The sequence below is a fragment of the Crocuta crocuta genome, unplaced genomic scaffold, assembly GCF_008692635.1.
Source record: "Crocuta crocuta isolate KB4526 unplaced genomic scaffold, BGI_CrCroc_1.0 scaffold348, whole genome shotgun sequence".
NCBI classification, from domain to species: domain Eukaryota; kingdom Metazoa; phylum Chordata; class Mammalia; order Carnivora; family Hyaenidae; genus Crocuta; species Crocuta crocuta.
Window position 1 is genome coordinate 832,600 of NW_027529573.1, and position 20,774 is coordinate 853,373.

The 20,774-nt window shown below is 44.8% G+C and overlaps 1 protein-coding gene across 6 annotated transcripts in view; it reads right to left on the reverse strand.

Moving 5' to 3' along the window:
* The window catches only part of DEPDC5 (DEP domain containing 5, GATOR1 subcomplex subunit), a 134,885-nt gene that overhangs the window by 10,801 nt on the left and 103,310 nt on the right, over window positions 1–20,774 (reverse strand). For 5 of the 6 annotated variants that reach the window (XM_077761538.1, XM_077761543.1, XM_077761542.1 and 2 more), the window contains 6 exons: window positions 12,266–12,420; window positions 9,548–9,625; window positions 8,918–9,050; window positions 6,911–7,019; window positions 5,462–5,686; window positions 912–1,081 (listed from right to left, as the gene is read on the reverse strand). In XM_077761538.1, coding sequence (XP_077617664.1) covers window positions 912–1,081; window positions 5,462–5,686; window positions 6,911–7,019; window positions 8,918–9,050; window positions 9,548–9,625; window positions 12,266–12,420 — 870 coding nt within the window. The remainder of the gene's footprint in view (window positions 1–911; window positions 1,082–5,461; window positions 5,687–6,910; window positions 7,020–8,917; window positions 9,051–9,547; window positions 9,626–12,265; window positions 12,421–20,774) is intronic. The other variant, XM_077761539.1, reaches the window with a different exon arrangement.

Genomic DNA, 20,774 nt, shown 5'->3' on the forward strand with positions numbered 1-20,774 from the left:
GTAACAAAGCTTTGTATATGCAATATAATCTCTCTGGAAGTACACTCAACAAAATGGTAGGGTGTTGCTTTTATTTATTTATTTTTTTAAAGATTTTATTCAAGTAATCTCTAAACCCAATATGGGGCTCAAACCCACAATCCCAAGATCAAGAGTTGCATGCTCTACTGACTGAGCCCGCCAGGTGCCCCAGGTGGTTGCTTTTAGATGGAAGTCCCAAGGAACAGGATAGGCTGAGAGAAGGGACTTACTTTTCACTCTAGACCATGATTCTCAGTGAGGGGCAATACTCCTCTTCCCTAGGGACATGTAGCAATACCTGGAGACATTTTTGTCATAAGGAGAGTATGCTACTGGCATTTAGGATAGAGGCCACAGATGTTGAACAACATTCTACAATGCACAGGACAGCCCCCTTACAAGAGAAAATTAACTGGCCCTAGATGTCAAGAGTGCTAAGGCTGGAAGGAACCTGGGAGGCTTAGTCAGTTAAGTGGCCAACTTCGGCTCAGGTCATGATCTCATGGTTCATGAGTTCGAGCCCTGCATTGTACTCTGGGCTGACAGCTCAGAGCCTGGAGCCTGCTTTGGATTCTACGTCTCCCTCTCTCTCTGCTCTTCCCCCACTCAAGCTCTGTCTCTCTCTCTCAAAAATAAATAAACATTAAAATTTTTTTTAAATAAATAAATAAAAAGAGTGCCAAGACTGAGAAATCCTGACCTATCCCCTTTGCAGCTGTTTGAATTTTTTACTGTGTTTAAACTTTTGAGGCTATTCCAGCACTGCAGGTAAAAAGTAATTGGAACCTGAACTAAAGAAAAAAAAAGTGACATGAATCTCTACTCAGCATCCACTGTGCCCCTCTGTAAGGTGAACCAAGGCCCTGACCACAACACAAGGAGGTTCTTACCATCTCAAAGAGGACGGCAGCAGTCACCGCCATCCAGTGGAGCTTGATCTCGAAGGCTGCATTCAGGGAGAAGTTGCCATGATAGTAACAGCTGCACCACTCTAGTCGGTCTGTGCGGTTGTTCACGTCCACATCCAGGGTCACAGTCCTCTGCTCTGGGACAGTGGCAGCTATGTCAGCACATTGGAGGGGTCCCGAGAGAGAGAGAGGGAAAAGAAGGAGTGGGGTGAAGAGGAAGAGTAAACAGCTAGGCATCCAGACATGAAATTGCAGAATCACCTAACAGAAAATCATAGATTCCAGAAGCTTCCTGAAAATCATCTAGTCTGGGGGTCAGCCAGCTTTTTCTATAAAGGGACAGATAATACTTTAGACTTTACAAGTTATGTGGTCCCTCTTTCAGCTACTCAACTCTGTCATCAGAGTGCACAGCAGCCAGAGATGTTATATAATGAATAGGCTGGGCTGTGTTCCAATAAAATTTTATTTACAAAAACAGAAGGATTTTTTTTTTAGGGCAGTGAAACTATTCTGTATGATACTACAATGGTGGATACATGTTATTACAGATCTGTCTACAACACCAAGAGTGAACTCTAATGTAAACCTTGGGTGGTGACATGTTAATATAGGATCATCGATTGTAACAAATGCCCAGTTCTGGTGCAGGGCATTGATAGAGTGTGTACTGGGGAAGGAAGTACATGAAAGCTCTGTACTTTATACTCAATTTTGCTGTGAACCTAAAAGTGCTCTAAAAATAAAGCTTATTATACAACAAACAAACAGATGATAGTCCAGATCTGGCTGGTTAATAACGCCAGTTTGCCTCCCCCAGTCTGATCCAACTCCTTCACTTATAGATGAGGAAGTAGTAGCCCATGGAGGGGAAGTGCCTTGACTAAGACCAGTGTCAGAGCTTCAGCATCAGGCTGAACCCCAGACCTTCCCATTCCAGTGACCCACAGAAGGACACAATGGGACAGACAGCCCAGACCACAGTAAGGAGGAAGTCTTGCTTTTCTGGTTTCAATCCAGGAAGGCAATAGTTTTACAATATGTTCTCAAGAAATGAAACCTCATAATGAAGCTCAACTCCCTGTTCCATCGACCATGTGTTGCTTACAGATTTCAGGTTGGTATCAGACTAGCTCATCCTGTCTGGAACTCCTGCTCAGAAATCCTACTCAGCCCAAGATAGGGATGTTTTAGAGATGGGATCAATCAAACTCCTAACTAGACTAAGCCTGAAACAGGCTCAGAAGTAATGAAAAGATCAGGTCTCTTCTCTGCCTGACTGGGCAGTGCCAGACCTAGGATTTCTACAAGCTGTTATCAGCTCTTCTTTCTCCCCTGCCCCTATGAATCCAATGGTATCTCTTTATCTGAAGCTGTCAGCTTAGTTCTGCATTTTGCAGGTAGAAGACCTGACTGGCTTTTATCACTGACAAGGATAAAACAGCTCAAATCAGCAATTTTAATGAACTTCTGTTGGGAGGCAGTGGAGCTATGGCGAGGATGGTGAATGGGTAAACAGCTTATCATTCTCTCAAAACCAGAAAATGTAAAATGGGAATGTTCTTGATGTAGAGTTGGAAAATCTGAGCTCTGCCCTTTAGCCATGTGCCCCTGAGTACATTGCTTCAACTCCCCTGGTATAGTTCCTTGTTTTCAAACTGAGATAGTACCAGCCCAGCTGCTTCACAGAGTATCAAGTAAAACATGGCTGCCAGGGGGTCACAGATTCCCCCTCTTGCTTTCTCCTTTAGCCACCTCACTTGTATCTCTCCTGTTCTTCTTTCCTCCCCCTTTAAGCTACAAGCTCACCAATGCTCAATCTGAGGCCTGCCCATGACTCTCATGGACACTGCTTAGCTGTCTGTTACACTTTAGGCTAAAGAACATGGCAATTCCAATGCTAAATTTCTCATCAAAACTAATTTCTATCTCTGCCTTGTGTTCCTTGATTCATAGTCCAACCACAGTAGCCTTTACTTAATAGCTCCAATCAAAGAAGGAAAGCTTTGTTCTCTGGTCTTGGACAGTATATTCCTCCTCTGGGTGAAAAGCCCAGGTCACAAAAGAAAGGGCATTTGATAAACACCAACAGTGACCTCGCACATCTCTTTTCTCCCATCTGGCATATTCAGTTCAGAACAGGCTGGTCTGAGAATGCCCAGGAAAGTGTATCATTCAGCCAAGTGGTTATAGGCTCAAGATACCACTGGTTTCATACTTCAGGAGTGAGACCTGACAATATGGATGCAGCCAGCAGGCTGATGTTGGCAAGGGTGTAAGCCCCAGCCAAGCTGCCACTTTCAGCATGTTCTCTGAATCACTCCTTATTTCCATAAGAACAGACTTAACTCACCTTGGGGCAGTGACGCAGAGTGAGTCCCAGTAAATAGGTACCCCAGAGAAGGAGCAGACTAAGGACCCCTTACCCAGGTCACAGTGAGGGGGCTAGCAATGACCTGGGCAGGGGATGAGTGCCATTGGAGGAGAGAGAGTGCAGTTTCAGGTAGGACACTGGAGATCAACATTAACAACCAGACCTGCCCAACAACGGAAAGATAGTCACAAGAGTGACTGGGGATGTTATCAGATAGAATTAGCAGTAGTAATGGTGTGCTGGATTTAAAAGGACAAGAAACTCACTTCTTGTGGGAGGGGTGATGGGAAAGAAGCAGATGAGTGAAATTCCCCTGTAACAATCATGGGAGCCACTGGAAAGCTAATAGAGGGATATCTTCAAGAAAATATGCATGCATGTGAGACTCTGTCTAGTTTCAGAATCAGTGCTGACCCCCGAATGCCCATGCAGATACCAGTGAAGAACGCCTGCTTAATAAACTACCTGTCAGAGACACAACTCCCCTCTTCTCTCTTACTTTCCTTCTGTTTTGGAGAGATGACTTATTTTTCCATATGCAGCTCTTTATGTGTAATTTTCTGAAGTAAACTGGTTAAAAGTAGCTTTTAACTAAAGCTAAGCTGAAATGATTGGAATCTCACCTTGAGCTTAGGACTATGGTGGGCAAGAGAGGGTTCTACCAGCCAGCTGGGGGAGACTCTACAAATGACGATGTTCATACAGAAACTGTCAAGATAGCTTCCAGAACCAGGGTGATGATGCAAAGGGAAAAATTCCTAAGCATTTTTCAGGAGCAGTAACTCTAACCAAGCAGTAAGAAGGGATGTTTGGCAATGTCGGGAGATATTCTGTCACACTTGGGATGGGGTATGCTATTGGTAACTAGTAGGTAGGGAGTATGTGGCCTCTTTGTTTCCAAAAGACTTCAAGAAGGTGGAGAGTTAGAAATGCAACACAAGGCAGAGGAAAAGGCATGACTACCTGGGGGAAAGAGGAGCTATGCTCTTCAGTTTTGTCTTCTCCATGCCCTGCTCAGTTCTCACAGTGCTGGGCATGCTGGGTTGAGGCTATAACATAAGGTCAAAGCTATGTCTGGGTCCAAGTGAATCTGAAGATCTGGAAACTGTGATATCTATATTTCCATTCTACCAGCTGGGCATCTCCAGGCAAACTAAGTAGAAGGTATTATTTCACTGGAGTATGGCTACATTTACTTTCTTCCTTCTAGAGGCTTTCCCTAAAAAAGCAGATTCTCTCCAACCTGCTATTGAGATAAACCTCATGACACCCTGCCTAGAGCACACATTGTCTAATGACACTTACATCCCAACCCATCATTCCAGTCCTTGAGAGCAGGGGTCCCATTTCCTATCAGAGGCCACAACCATTCAATAAGTGGGTGTTTAGGGGCACCTGGGTGGCTCAGTCAGTTGAGCGTCCGACTTTGGCTCTGGTCATGATCTCACGGTTCGTGGGTTCGAGCCCCGCATCAGGCTCTGTGCTGACAGCTAGCTCAGAGCCTGGGGCCTGTCTTCAAATTCTGTGTCTCCTTCTCTCTCTGGCCCTCCCCTGCTCATGGTGTCTCTCTCTCTCTCTCAAAAATAAATAAAAAACATTAAAAAAAATAAGTGGGTGTTTCACCCCTATCTTGGAGCTGCTGGAACCGAGGAAAGGTGGGAAGACTCCTAGTTTACATTCCTCGATGTGGTAAGTACATTTGGGGAGGAAGGGCAGAGGGGAGATTCGTGCCCAGCTTGAGTGTTTAGAATGGATAACCTTTGAGGTTCCTTCCTCTTCAGAGATCCTAGGACGCTAAGGTCCTGGGAAGGCCTGTGGCAAGTACTTAACCAGCAGTGAGCAGCAGCTCACATCCCCTGTATTCTGGATGCTTCTTAGGAAAAATGGCCACATTGTCTATTCTCTCCTATTTGTGCAGGGTTAGCACTGTGCCCTGATTTAAGAACTACCAAACACTGTTTATTGGTTGAGACAATAATGAGCTTGACCCATGCAGCCAGTGGGAGCTAGCGCAGGAGCCCACAATGCGGACGAACAGAGAACCAGTATGATAGCTGCAGTGGCTCTAATCCTGGTCCATGTGGCATTGTTCTCTTAGCTGGCTGCCACTCTCCCTCCACCAGTACATCCCCAAGCCCCATATGGGTCAAGCACCTACCTAAAAGTGCAGCTGCCTGGCTCCGCCCTCCAAAGCTTCGGCTGAAGGAGCTGTGTCTACTTGCATAGGAGGCTGGCCGGCTGGGCAGCCAGGGCAAGAGGAAAGAAGGAATCTCGGAGTGCAAGAGCTCTTCAGCTACAAAGGCCACCTCAAACCACTTGCGCTGGAAGCTGGCGAAGTCGTCCACTGCTGTCGTGTGCCAGGTGGTGGGCTGTTGCATGGCCACTGGGAAGAGCAAAGGGGAGAGAAAAGTGCTTTCAACACGAATGCTTATTTTCTTGATGCAAGGCTGAACTTTGAAAACACTATGCCAAGTAAAAGCAGCCATATACAAGAGGTCACATATTATATGATACCACTTAAATGAAATGTTCAGAAAAGGCTAATCCTTAGAGACTAAAGGCAGATTTGTGGTGGCCAAGGGCAGCGGGGGAAGAGAAGTTTGGCAGTGACTGTTAATGCACACAAGGTTCCTTTCAGGGTGATAGAATGATCTGGACCTAGACAGAGGTGGTGATGGTTGTACAACACCAGGAATGTACTAAATGCCAGTGTTCACTTGAAAATGGTTAATTTTATGTTATATGAATTTTATATGTTTTATCCTCAATTTCAGACCTCTACTTTCAGAGCAGGTAACAGTAACCAGGTTTTTCTCTACTTGAAGGTAAAAGAGGTACCTATTGGTCAAACCGAGAACATAGAGAAGAGGTGGCATCACACATACCAGCGGCTGCCAGAAAAACAGCCACTACACAGATTCACTTGACACGTTCTTAGATAAAAGAACACAGAGAGAGGGCACTAGCTGCTTCATCTGATGTATGTATGATTCCTGAAACCCAGAAGCTGAGAAGCCACTTGTTTGCAGGATGGGAGTCACCCCCAGCCAAGGTCCTGGTGGGCAACGGGTGGAATGGACAAGTGGGTATCTCCAGCTCTGACCTTGCTGGAATTGGTCCCCATCTTGGGAATTATGTTTTCTCATTAAAAGAAAAAAAAAAAACCACCTTAAACTGTATCTTACAAAACATGCTAGAATTTAATAGTCTTTCTAGGGTAAGAAATGGAGACTAGCAAGTAAAAAGTGCTATTAAGTTATGGATTAGAGCCTGGCATGCTATACTCAGAACCACCTACACTGGATGGGTGGGGAAGGGCACTATAATTAAAAAGCATAAACAAAAAATGACCCATGGGAATTTCCTCACACCAGATCCCTTTATCTTCCATCCATGCTGTTCTGACGAAGAACATACTATAGTTTTTAGAAATACTCATTACTCCGGTTATGCTTAAATTAAGTACAAATGCTCAGGAAGTTGATAGATCTGTTTACTTAGAATACAAAGTCACACAAGGAACTTAAGAATCACCATTATTTGAAATAGCAAGCCAACAGGAAAAACACTTGTCCCTGTGGGCAACAGGATTTGCCTCATCTCTGACCTCGGTCAGGTTCTTTGTCCATGACTATCTTGTAGAAATAGAAGCCGTAGATGAAGGTCCGCCAGACTTCGCCAGATGCGTGTGTGATGAGCTGCTCTTCCAGCATTTTCTAGAAGGAGAGACATTTAAACTCTGAAATTCCTGCGGAGGGACATCTTAGAAGTGCAGCCCTTGTTTATACACTGGAGTCAAGGGAGTGACAGAACACTGAAGAGATCCTACCCATTACTCCTCGTCAGCCACGACAATTGCTCTATGATAAATGTTATTCCTGGTGTAAATTATATTACACAATGCAGATGCATATCATAATACCATCAATTATTTTGAGCATACAGAAAAGTATAAAGAAGATCCAGATATACCACCACACAATTTCAAAAAAGTTAACATTTTGCTATACTGTTTTTTTTTTTTTTCATTTTATTTATTTTAGAAAGAGAGAGACAGAGAGTGAGGAAGCAGGGAAAAGGGACAGAGAGAATCTTAAGTAGGCTCCACAATCACCACAGTCTGACTCGGGGCTTGATCCCACAACCCTGATCATGACCTGAGCCAAAATTAAGAGTCGAACACTCAACCAACTGAGGCACCCAGGTGCCCTGACTTCAGATCTTTTTATTAAAAAAAAAAAAAGTGTGTGTGTGTGTGAGAATGGGTCTCAGTCAGTTGAGCACCTGACTGTTGGTTTTGACTCAGGTCATGATCTCACAGCTCATGAGTTCGAGCCCTGCATTGGACCTGTGCTGGCAATGTGGAGCCTGTTTGGGATTCTCTCTCTTCCTTTCTCTCTCTACCCCTCCCCTCTACTCTCTCTCTCTCTCTCTCAAAAATAAACTTAAATATGTACTCTATGTCCCATTCCTCCTCTTCTCTCACCAGAAATAAGTGGTTAATGTAATGTTATTCTTATGCAGGTTTTTAACAATTTTATTATACAGACATATATTGATAAAGAATATGAGGTATTTTTATGAGATTTTAAAATTTAAATAAAGGGCATAATACTATTATTATTTTGTATATTGGACTTTCACTCAACATCATGTTTCAGACATTTATCCATGTTGATACATGTCCCTCCAGCTCATTTATTTTAACTGCTATGGAACCATTCCATCATGTAAATAAAAAAATCCAATTCTCAGAACAACGGGAGTATATGTAATAAGGCAAAGGTCATGCAAAACTACCTACTGAGACCTCCAAAGAGAGAACTGAGGATTGCATGCTTATTTAAATCAGTTACTGATTTCACATTTCAGGAATGACAAGCTAGCTGGTCAGCATTGTAGTGATTTCCAGTGGGGGCCTCTGTGTGGACAGAATGCTGTGAACCACCGCAGCCAACGTGACCTTTCTTATTCTTTTCTTCTCGAGCTTAACAGTGTCATTAAATTCAGCAAGTGTTTGCTAAGTACCTACACCATGTGCCAAACAGCATGATGATAATGCAAATGGACAACAAGAGGCTCTGCCCTCAAGGAGCCTGTCAAAGTGGGAGACAAATGAAATGAGATAGACAGACGTTTTCCTTCTGTTGTGCTAAATGCTCTGATAGAGTAAAGACAGGACACCAGAAGGTTTCTGAGGCAGAGCCTCAGAGCTGGGATGAGCAGGAGTTGACCAGGGGAAATAGGGGCTCAAGATCAGAGGGAAGGTATTTCTGGGGAATCTTTTACAGAGACTCCTCCAAGGTTCAAAGGTGCAGACTATGCTGGCGTTGGTGGTATAGTGGTGAGCATAGCTGCCTTCCAAAAGTGCAGACTCTGTCTAGAACATTTCAGCTCATGATAAATTCTGCCAGACCTTTAAGTCAAGGTATAGTGTCTTTGAAATCAAAACCTGTGAGTTCATCGATTCCAGACAGGCCTCACACTGAACTAAAAACAGAGCTTCACCTGAATCTACAGCTCTTGTTAATCAAAAGGGCAGCTGCTTCAGAGGCCTCTGGTTTCATGGGAGCCTGAGGAGATGGTTCTGTGGGCCCTGCCCGTGCTGTCTCACCTGCATGATGTCGATGGCCATCGCCTGCGTCTGGACACCCTCCACGTTGTTTACCAGCCAGTGCACCACCTCTGCACTGATAAAGCAGCATGGCGAGAGGCCCTTCTGTTCCGAGAGCAGCTGGACTCCTGTCCTGAATTTCAATGTAGTGGGCAGCGAGCAGGGTATATGTGCATGGGGGCAACAAGCAGAAAGACAACATGAAAAAGAAGGGACTCCCACTAAAGCATTTAATATCTGAAGAAAGGACCTGTGCAGCACAATTTCTCTACACTATTCCTAAACTTACTGAAATCCACAAGATGGGACCACAGGTGTGATAGCAGGAAAAGAAGAAGAAGGATCTGACATTTAGAGAATTACCTATATTTGTCAGGCATTATACTAGGGAATTTACATAATTATTTCATTTAGTCCTTATATCAAACCTGTGACTTAGCCACTAGTATCCCATTTTACAAACAAGGTAACAGAGGCTGAGAGAAGTCAAGTAACCTGTGCAAGGTCTCACAGCTGGTGAGCAATACAGCCAGGTATGAATGCACCAAATCACACTGCCTGTGCATCGCCATGACTCAGGCCTGTGGGATCCTCCTGCCCTTGCACTCATACATGTGATGAGCCACTTACGAGGGGTGCTTCATGGCTTCTAGAATCTCCGTCAGGGTGGAGGATGAGGTTAAGGAGCTTGCTGCCAACTGCTGAGAGCTGTAAACAGAGTGTCCAGTCAGCAAAGTAAAAAGGCACATTCACGGTCAAGAGCATAAACCTTAGGAACTACTCCCTCTACTGTGTACAGAGCTGGAGGCCAAGGATGACATTGATACTGATGGTGTTCAAGCAAATGCTGGACAGCTACATCCTTAGGGATATCTCACAGAGGGCTTCCTACTTTCAAAGCGTACATGTTAAGATAAAAAAAAAAAAATCAGAGTGGTTTTGTATTCAAACTTGCTTCCCTTAATAAGCACCTTCCCTTTTAATAATGTCTCAGCCACTACCAAGAGATCTCCTGGGACTGTTCCTGTTTTGCCCCCAAGGCCCTCCCCATCATTTAACCTCACCAGAGTGCTAGGTACCGTGGCAAGAGCATGGGGACAGAATCCCAGGATTATCACTTACCAACTCGAGGGGCTGTAACTTTTCTTAGCCTAAGTTTCCTCATCTGAAGGGGGGGATGATACTATTCCTATCTTTCAGTGTTGTTGTGAGGCTAATGTATGTAAAATACCACATGTAAGGCTGATACCCACAAGGCCCTAAAAGGTAAACATTACTGAACATAGTAACAATAAGATCAACTTTTTGAAACTCAGAAAGATTAGAGGAGCAGGTGAAGGTCAAAAGAGCTGGGAGTTGTCAGGGTCTGAGTTTAAATCTAGAGCCCAGATCTTTCTACCACCTATTGCCTGAGTTCTTCCTCGATGGGCTGATGGTACCTTTATTTATTACTTTTTAAATGTTTATTTATTTTTGAGAGAGAGTGAGTTAAGGGCAGAGAGAGAGAGAGAGAGAGAGAGACAGAGAATCCCAAGCAGGCTCCGCACTGTCAGCATAGAGCCTGACATGGGGCTCAAACTCACAAACCATGAGATCATGATCTGAGCTGAAATCAAGAATCGGATGCTTAACCAACCTACCCACCCAGGCTCCCATGGGCTGATAGGACCTTTAAACATGCTTAATATTCAGCAGCTGAGCCAAGTTCACTGGGTGTGGGATATTCATGGCCACCTACTATACTAAATCTGGAGGCTTATTCCAGAAGCTTCTTGAGTCCATAAAACCTCTTTCTTTCCTCAGTCTCAGTCTCCTTCTCCTTTTTGGAGGGTCCAGGACTTGGTGAAACATTTCAGGATATCAGGCTAAAAAAAGCCTGTGAAGGGGTGCCTGGGTGGCTCAGTCAGTTAAGCATCTGACTGACTTCAGCTCAGGTTATGATCTCATAGTTCAGGAGTTCAAGCCCTGCATTGGGCTTTCTGCTGTCAGCACGGAGCCCACTTCAGATCCTCTGTTCTCTCTCTGCCCCTCACCCATTCACTCTCTCTCTCAAAAAAGAAATAAAAACTTAAAAAAAAAAGAAAAGAAAAGAAAAGAAAAAAAGAACCTGTGAAGACCACTCCCCCTCCCCTTTCCACCCAGAAGTGAACTTCCTTCTAATGCCTGCCTGAGTCCCTGCTACAAGAACCTGGACAAGAGGCTATCCTGTCTGTGTTAAAATCTTTGACGGCAGAGAACGTAGCTTCTCTATGCAGCCCATTTCCCTGAAGCAGTACCAACGGCTAGTCAGTTCTTTATCATGAAATGGGACTTGTTCTTTGTAATTTTTGTCATCAGTCCTGATTTGTGTCATTTTTGGCCTCCTCACCTCCAGCCTAATCATCCTCAGTTCCCCTTTTCTTCCAAAAGCAGAACAAAACCTGCTGCTCAATGAGAAAGCAGAGAAATGCACTCCCTCCTTGGGTACCAGGCAGCCCCTCCAATCTCCTCCATACCCCGAGCCGAAAAATCAGCCGGACTTGATGGGGATTTGGGCTGGGGGGGAACAAAAGAGACTAGAGAAGTCCAGGCTGCCTGCTGCCTTTGAAGTGATCACCATCCCCAGAGCAAGTGAGGTGCAGTGCACCAGATGCAGGTAAAACTGACAGACTGAGTGACAGAAAGGAAACTGGGTGACTGGATGAGCTGCCGCAGGGGGCCATGAGCTCTCAGATGAAGGCATGCCAAAGTCAAATCTGAGAACATTTAGCCAAGGACATCTCAGTCAGGAGGACAGTGAGGCAACAAGACCAGACTGGGCAGAATATTATAAGTTAACACAGCTGGGAAGGAATTAAAAAAGAAGTTTCCAGATTTGACAAATGGCATTAAAAGCTGGGGCTCTTTCTCAAGTAAATGAGGTCCAAGCAGCTTCTTTTTCCTCTGGATACTCAGGAGTAAGAAAAGAACAACCATGTTCAGGCACAACCAGAGACTCATTGTTTTTTCATTTCCTTAAGTGGCAGATACTGACTGCCTGCGATCACATGCCAGGCAGTATGCCAGGTGCCAGAGAGAACATGACAGACTCCGTCCAGGCCCCTTTCCCAAAGCCCCCTCCTGCATGTGCCTGACACTCTTCTGTGTCGCTCTGGGTACCTTTCAGCTGTTCTGGAAGGAAGGCAGGACACAGATTATTAGCCCTATCAAACAGGTGCTGGTAAGGCCTTGGCAGCCCAGACTCCCAGGCAGAAGTCACAGCCAAGTTAGAACTTGGGCCTGGGACTCTGGCCTCCCAAGCTCTGCAGCTTTTGAGGCGAGACCATCCCCACTGCCCAGGAACATGAGTTCAGCCATTCTGAATCTCACCTGCTGTCACTGGAGTTTGCAGAGGGGAAGCTCTGTTCCCCTGAATTCTGGGAGTTCCCAAAGGCCTGGCTGCTGCCTCTGTCCACAGACTGGCCTGTGCTCACCCCCAGACTGGTGCTGTCCAACACCGGGGTGGCCGTCTGGTCCACAGACACCTGTAGGGGATTTGAAAATGAACAAAACAACAAAATTCTTTAAGGCTATTTACATACATAAAAACGACTCTGTTCCTCTGTCCTTGCCAGGTCCCAGTGGGCCCTGGTGGACCAGAGCAATGGGAATTCGTGCACCTCATACTAAGGGTGACAGGAAACCACTGTTCACATTGGAATCCCCAGAACCAAAGAAATGGCTCCAGCACCTAACTCAAACCACAGATTTAAACTAAAGAAAACTCTCTACAGAAAAAGTAAGGGAGTTAGAATTATTCCTGTGAGACTGAGAAGCAGGAAAGAGGGAACATAATTAGAGACAAATGGGTGAAGATCCCAGCAAACACCCTCACTAACCATGGGGCACCCTTTTCTACCCCAACTCTCCTTTCCCCTAGCTGTCAGTGAGACAATCTTCTAAGCACCCAGGTTCAAATCTCAGGGGCATCTGATAGCTCCCTTCATTCTCCAGTTTCACCTCTAAAGAAAGGCCTAGTCCTGTGGCCTCCCCTCTGCCGACTCACATGTATCTCCAAGTGACACCCTTTCCACCAGGGGAAGGTTATAACAGCCTTCTGAAGACCCTACCTGCCAGCCACCTCCATCTTCATCCTCCGAAAAGACAGTTCTAACCCCATCACTCCATGACTCTGAAATCTTTCAGGTCTTCCCATGAGCTACCAGGCTCACAGGGTCTTGTGGTTCCATCAAAAACAGCCCTGACCTGTGATCACTCCGCACTGCCCACCACTCACCCACAACGCATTTCAAGCCAAATCAAACCCTCTGTGTTTAATCCTGTCTGTGTTCCCCCAACCTGAGATGCCCTTCCCTACAACCACAGGCTAAAAACGCCATCAGTCTTGAGGGCCATTTCAAATGCTGCTCCCTTTGTAGAATGTTTTCTGACTTACTCCACCCCAGCCCCCAAACGAAAACCATCTCTCTCTCTCTACTTTGGACCTCTATAACCCTCTCCTACAGCTGCCAGGTTTTGCTTCATGTGATATTATATTGGTCTCATTCCCTTTAAACATCTTAGAGCACAGGACCATGACCTGCTCACTTAGAAAAGCTGCACAGCAGAGCAAATATCTGGAGAGAATAAGTAAGCCTTCTAGAGCACTTCAAGAAAAATGACTTAGTCCTTCTTACATGGGAATCTTGAGTACATCAGAATAAAGTCTTATATTACCAAATATTTTGTTGGGTATTATAAAAATCACTCCTTCTTAAAACAGGGTGTCTCAACCTTGGCATTATTGCCATTAAGGGCCAGATAAGTTTTTCTTGTGGGAGGCTGTCCTGTGCCTTATAAGATATTGAGCAGGGGCACCTGGCTGGCTCAGTCATTTGGGCATCCAACTTCGGCTCAGGTCATGATCTTACAGCTTGTGGGTTTGAGCTCCATGTCAGGCTCTGTGCTGACAACTCATAGCCTGGAGCCAGCTTCAGATTCTGTCTCCTTTTCTGCCCCTCTCCTGATCATGCTCGTTCTCTCTCTCTCTCTCTCTCAAAAATAAATAAACATTACAAAAATTTTGGGGGTCGCAACTGGGTGGCTCAGTTGGTTAAGCATCCAATTCTTGATCTTGCCTCAGGTCATGATCTCACAGTTTGTGAGTTTGAGCCCCGCATCGGGTTTTGCACTAACAGTGCAGATCCTGCTTGGGATTCTCTCTCCTCTCTCTCTCTGACACTAACCTGTTTTCTCTGTCTCTCTCTCAATAAGTAAATAAACTTAAAAAAATTTTTAAAGATGTTGAGAAGCATCCATCACCTACTAGATGCCAGTAACACCAGCCCCCATCATTGCTCCTATTTCCAGCTGTGACAATGAAAAATATCTTCAGATACAACCAAATGTGCCCCCAGGAGACACAAAGTTGTCCCCAGTTCTTAAAGAATCACTCTCCTACAACAGGCTCAATGATTTGCAAAAAGAGGACGACACGGACTTTGCTGGCATCATAAATACATGGAGAAATGCAGCAAGCAGCAGTTTGCAATTACCAATCACCATCTGCCCCTAACCAGCAAGACTTAGGAACCGGTACTATGCCACAAAGCTAAATAAGAAGCTATTTGAGGGAAGCTAGACCCAGTTCTTAGGTGCTGCCTTCCAGACCCCTGTAGTGGGGTTATCTGTCATGTATGGTACCTGAAAATTGCCTCACCAGCCTAAACTGCCAGAAATTTACACGATTCTTCAGCTTTCTTTTAGCAGAGGTGTGGTTAAGGAGTATTTTCTAAATCAGAAATTGGCAAACATTTTTTGTAAAGGAGCAGAGTAATTACTTTAGGCTATGCGGGCTAGATGGCCTGTTGAAACAACTCAAACCTGGGGCGCCTGGTGGCTCAGTCAGTTAAGCATCTGACTTCAGCTTACCTCATGATCTCACAGTTCGTGGGTTCAAGCCCTGTGTTGGGCTCTGTGGTGGCAGCTCAGAGCCTGGAGCCTGCTTCAGATTCTGTCTCTTTCTTTCTCTCTGCCCCTCCCCCATCCGTACTCTGTCAGTCTCTTTTTCAAAAAGAAACATTAAAAAAAAAAAAAAAGAAGAAACTACTCAAATCTGCTTGAAGGACAGAAGTAACCAGTAGCCAAATAATGTAAATAAATGGGCATGGCTCTTCCAATAAGAATCTTTCTTTCTTTCTCTTTTTCTTTCTTTCTTTTGAGAGAGAAAGAGAGAAACCAGGGGAAGGGTAGAGAGAAAGGGAGAAAGAGAATCCTAAGCGCTCCACACTGTCAGTGCAGAGTCCAATAAGGGGCTTAAACTCACAAACCATGAGATCATGACCTGAGCTGAAATCAGGAGTTGGACACTTAACCGACTGAGCCACCCAGGCGCCCCAACTTCCAGTAAGAATTATGTATAAAAGCAGATGGTGAGTCAGATTTGCCTGTTTCCTGACCCTCACTTTATATCATACAATGTTCATCTTTCAAGAGGCTGCTTAGATCTTAATACCAGGAAAGGTTACACTTCTTTCAAGCAAATGGTTTGTCTTTTTATCTTATGACCACTCTGAATCCTGGAACAGATGTTTCCCACTTTTCTTTGGCTCCCAGATAGTATAGGACTGGATTTAGCACAAAAATCTACATACTTTATAAGACCTCAGATTAAGTCATATCTTATGTTTTTCTTTTCTTATATTTCCCCATCTAGTCACATTTTATTTTAAAGGTAGCGTTTACTTCCATAATCCACCTGAATTAACTTTTCAAAATAAACAAAAAGACAAAGAAAGGTGGATGTACTGAATTACTGTCTTCGTGCAGAGGCCTGGAAAGAGGCAAGTGGAGGGAGGTGCTTGGTGTTGGAAGCAACTCCATTTATTTTTTTAAGATTTTATTTTTAAGTAGTCTCTTTACCCAATGGGGGCTTGAACTCAACCCTGAGGTCAAGAGTCACATGCTCTACTGACTGAGCTAGCCTGGTGCCCCAGATGCAACTCCATTTTAAGAGCCTTGTCTGAAATTCTCCTTACAAAAGGATTCCACATAACTTGTATAGATATCCTGCTTCCAGCAGCTGCAGCTGAATCTCTCCCACTTTTCAGTAGGCTACGGTTAGGGACTTGCTACTACAGAACAGAGTATAGCAAGGGAAAAACAGTAACTTCATAATGGAGACAGCTGGCAAATACTGCATCACCAAGTGATGAAGTTCATGTGACCAGCAACGTTGTGAGGCTCCCATCTACCGCCTAGTATGTAGTGATGAGAAGCATACTTCACCGCTGAGGTTGTCAAAAACCTGTAACTCCACCATGAGAAAAACATTAAACCTGCCCAGATTCAGAGGCATTCTTCAGGATATCTAGCCTGAGACCCTCAAGACTCTCAGTTATTAAAAAACAAACAAACAAGGAAAGAGTGATAAAATTATCATAGACCAGAGGGCACTGGGGAGACATGAAAACTAAATGCAACATGGTGCCCTGGACTGAATCCTGGAATAGAAAAAAGGCATTCACAGAAAACTGGTGAAACCCAAATAAAGTCTGATATTTAGTTAATTAAACAAAGAAACCCTCATCAGCAACAGCAATCCCCAGTCTTCCCTTTTCCTACACATCCAAAGCCATGGGAGAAGATGAGGGAGGGAGCTCTGCCAGGGATGCCTTAGAGATTAACACCGTCCACAAATAGCTCTTCCAAAAACCCTGCAACTCATGTGCCTGTCAGAGTTTCACTTTCTTAGGCTGGAGGACAGTCCACCACCATGAAGCTGCCAGCCCAGCTCTCCAACTGTACCTTGAGGGCGGTAGACAGAACACATTGCTTTGTCTTACCTGGAGACAAAATGGGCTAAGTGGTGTTTCTGGTTTCCCCTCACCTGACTCCTTTAGGACATTTAGAGGCAACATAAAGGGACCCATCTCATATTCAGAGAGCTTGGGAATAACTCCATAGCCAGGAGATTTCCCAAGAGGTTTATAATATCAGGGAAGGACAGACTATCTTCCCAAATTAAATCTCTTCTGCCTGCCCTCATGGAGCTTACCAGCTGGGAGTGGGAAGGAAAAAACAGACATTAGACAAGGAATGTCCATATTAGGACAGCTCTAGGCCTAGGAGGAGCTTGGGACTTATGATCCCAACTGAAATGGATTATCTCCACAGGTACAGCCTCCCTCCTCCACATGTCCATCCCAGCCCCTGATTCTCAATGTTTATTTATATTTTTATATCTCAACATCACTTTAAAAAAAGATGTTACCAATAAATAGACATATAATAAGATAAATACATGAGAAAATCCAGTGAAAACGGTAGAAAAAGTGAGAAAAAAAGCAAGGGTAGGAAAAGTGAAATTTTAGAGTCTAAATAACTACTTCGATGATAACATTTTAAACATCTAGACCTGTACCATGCAGTACAGTAGCTACTAGTTATATGTGGCTATTTAAATATACATTAATTAAAATAAAATGTAAAATTCAGTTCCTCAGTTGCCACTTGTCAAATGCTCACTAGCCATGTGTGACTAACCATCTGTGTTGGACAGCACAGATACAGAACATTTCCATCATAGCAGAAAGTTTGATTGGACAACACTGTTCTTGAGCAAAGGCGGAAAACAAAAATATGTGCAGGGACCAGTAGGTATACATTAGCACACCTGGCTAAAGGTCACGGGTTGCTCCAAGGCCATGTGACTACTGCTGGGAAAGAAGCCAGGCCCAGTGTCTAGCTTATTTCACAATATAAGACAGAAACCTGAATTTGTGTATGACATCTCCGGATTTTTATAAATATTTCCAACCACTCCAAAAATTAAAAATGCACAGCAAGGCTGAACATGTTTTCTTTGGGAGCTGGGAATGAAATGAATGTCCTGCAGGGAAAACTGTGCTCCTGGCAAAAGTCTGACACATAGATTTCTGATAAGAACCTGCCTGATGGTGGAGAGTTTAGGTTAGGACAATGGTTGATTAAAGTGATCCTAGAGTCCTCTGGGGGGATTGAGCCCCTGAGGATGTAAGCCTTTTGTTCACTCAAGTTTCCAAAAACGGGGGAAAAAACAGATCAAAGGGAGAAAAGTCCACTTTTAGTCACACTGACTCTGCCTTCCCAGAGTTCCCACCAGCATGCCGAAAGCTACTGTCCTAAAAGCTTCAAAGTGCATTCTGCAAAAGTCTAGGGGCTTGTGGTAGCATCTCTGTTGCCATCACAGGTTGCAACTGCTTGGGGGTGGGAGCCTTCTCCAATCCCCCACATACTTAAGCCAGAATGGTTTCATGTTTGTTGGCTTATAGTTCAGAGTTTGGTGTAAATTATCCATTGGGAAAGAAAGGGTTCCATTGTTCAAATAAACATTTTTATGTCTATCTCCACCATCAGTATGTCTGAAGTGGTATTTGCTGAGCCCTTCCCAAGTGCCAGGCTAGGTGCTAAAGAATCAACAGTGAGTAACACAGACATGGCCGCTGCCTTTGTGGGAGTTTACAGTCTCATGAAGTTGGGCACTAATCAAATCCCAGTCATACAAACATAAAAGTAGAACTGGGAGAAGAGCTGAAAGGAGGGGCACTACGTGAATCTAAGATGTGGGATTTGACTAGATGATTAGGAGTTAACCAGGCCCAGAGGGAACAGTATGTGCCAAGGCACTGTGGCAGGAAACCTGGTGCCTATAGTAGTCAAGAGAAAGGCTCGTGTCACTAGAGTCCAAGAGTGAGAAAGAGGATATTAGAAGATGAGGCTGGAAAGGAAGGGAGGGACTTGGTCATGCGGGACCTTCCAGGCCATCATAAGGATTTTGGCTTTTACCCTAAAGAAAGCCATGTGCTGTGAACTGAATGTGTGTTCCCAAAATTCATATGTTGAAGGCCTCACCTCCAATGTGATTGTATCTGCAGATGGGAGACTCTGGGAACCGACTAGGTTTAGATGAGGCCATGAGGGTAAGACCATGATGGGATTAATGTCCTTATAAGAAGGGAGACCACAGCTCTTTCTCTCTGTCTGCCACCTGAGAACAAACGGGAAGGTGGCCAGCTACAAGCCAGAAGAGGGCTCTTACCAGGAACCGAATGTGCCAGCACCTTGATCTTGGACTTTTCAGCCTCCAGAACTGTGAGAAGTCAATGTGCTGCTTAAGCCTCCCAGTCTATGGTGTTTTGTTACAGCAGCCCCAGCTAGTACATCTTGGAAAGGTAAACCCTGGGTACAGGCTGGGGAACAGACTGAAGAGGGCCAGGATGGAAGCAAGGAGACCACACTGGAGGCTGCCTCAGGACCAAGGTGGGAAATGGTCACAGGGACAGGGGCTGGGTGATGGTGATGGAACTGACAAGTGACTCCATGCTGGGCTGAGCTGCTGAGAGCCATGCCTTTCTGTGAGAATAACTGCCTGGGGATCAGGGGGTGGGGGAGGGAAGAGACCCTAACACTGGCTCAGGCCTCAGGTGGCAAAAGCCTGTCCTCCTTGACCATGATACTCCTTCAGGTTCCAAACTGCAGACTAAAGATATCATGAGGCTGACTTCTGAGGAAATTTTCATTAACCAAGGGCTTCTTTTGCCCTCCAAAATTCTTCTATAAGTCTGTGATTATAAAAATCGATTTCCAGAGAGCAGGACATGGAGAAGAGAACTGTGTAGCTCTGTTCCAGTTATCAGGCAGAGTGCCCGTTCATTATCATTTTCCAAGGCCGGTGCATGCCTGTTCCCTGCAGCCCTCTGTACACTGCTGTTTTAATTTTATAGGCACTTCCTTCCCTGACCAGAGTTGGAGTTAGAGGTGATGCTGCTCTTCCACTTGGCCAAGAGGAACCCCTTCTCAGCAGAGAGCTGTCGTCAGTGGGCAAAAATCATAGGCATTACCTTTAGAGCTAAAGGACTTACTTTGCAAGGTCCAACAGGGTCATCCCAGAATTTGAGAGATCAAAGGGATAGGAGAGGTAACCCAGGCCCAGTGCATTTTCTCTCTCTCTCTCTCTCTCTCTCTCAGGGAAAACAGCTGACTGGACCAATCAAGCTGGTTCACTAACTGTATACCTGGGCCCCTGTCTTCCCTCCCCTCTCCCATACACAGGTACGTGTATGGGGAACTGACTACATGCCAGGTCTGGCTAACTACAAATATGCTTCATCTCAGGTCCTTTTCATAGCAATCTTACAAGGAGAACACCGTTACTACTCCCATTCTACAGATGAGAAACCTGAGGTTCAGGGAGGTTTGTGCAGCTGCCGGAAAGGCTCACAACTAGTCTGACGCTAGAGCCTACACCCTGACAGTCTTTTAACATGCAGCCCCATCTACTAAAAGAGCTCATGACCCACTCTTTGTGCTTCCTGGTCCTGGAATTAGGGTGGGAAGCAGAGGCTGGGGGAATTCATGGAGTAGGCACTAAAAACAGATGTCTGTTTCAGTGATGGACACTGAAACCTGCATGCTAGGAATCCTATCCTAATCCTAGCTTGTATCCAGCCACCACATCCCATGCAACATGCAATATTATTGCTGTCTCATGCATTACTACAAGTGTTACTTAGTTTCCAAATATGTAGGGCTTTTCTAGTTACTCAGTTGTCCTTGACCTGTAACTTAATTGCACGGTACTCAGAAATGTGCTCTATGGGATTTCATTCCCTTGAAGTCTGTTGAGAAACAGATATTCTTTCTAATCCTCAAAACTATCCTACAAGGAAGGTATTTATATTTCCTTCAAATGAGGGAAACTGAGGTTCGGGGGTTAATTAATATACCTAAAGCATCTCCCTGGTACAGTGCTGAAGACAAAATCTTAAAAGAGCCATCTGACTCTACTGGCCCTTCTCCACTCCCCACATAGCACGTTAGAAAACAAACACCACAAATTTCATGTTATGTATATTTTAAC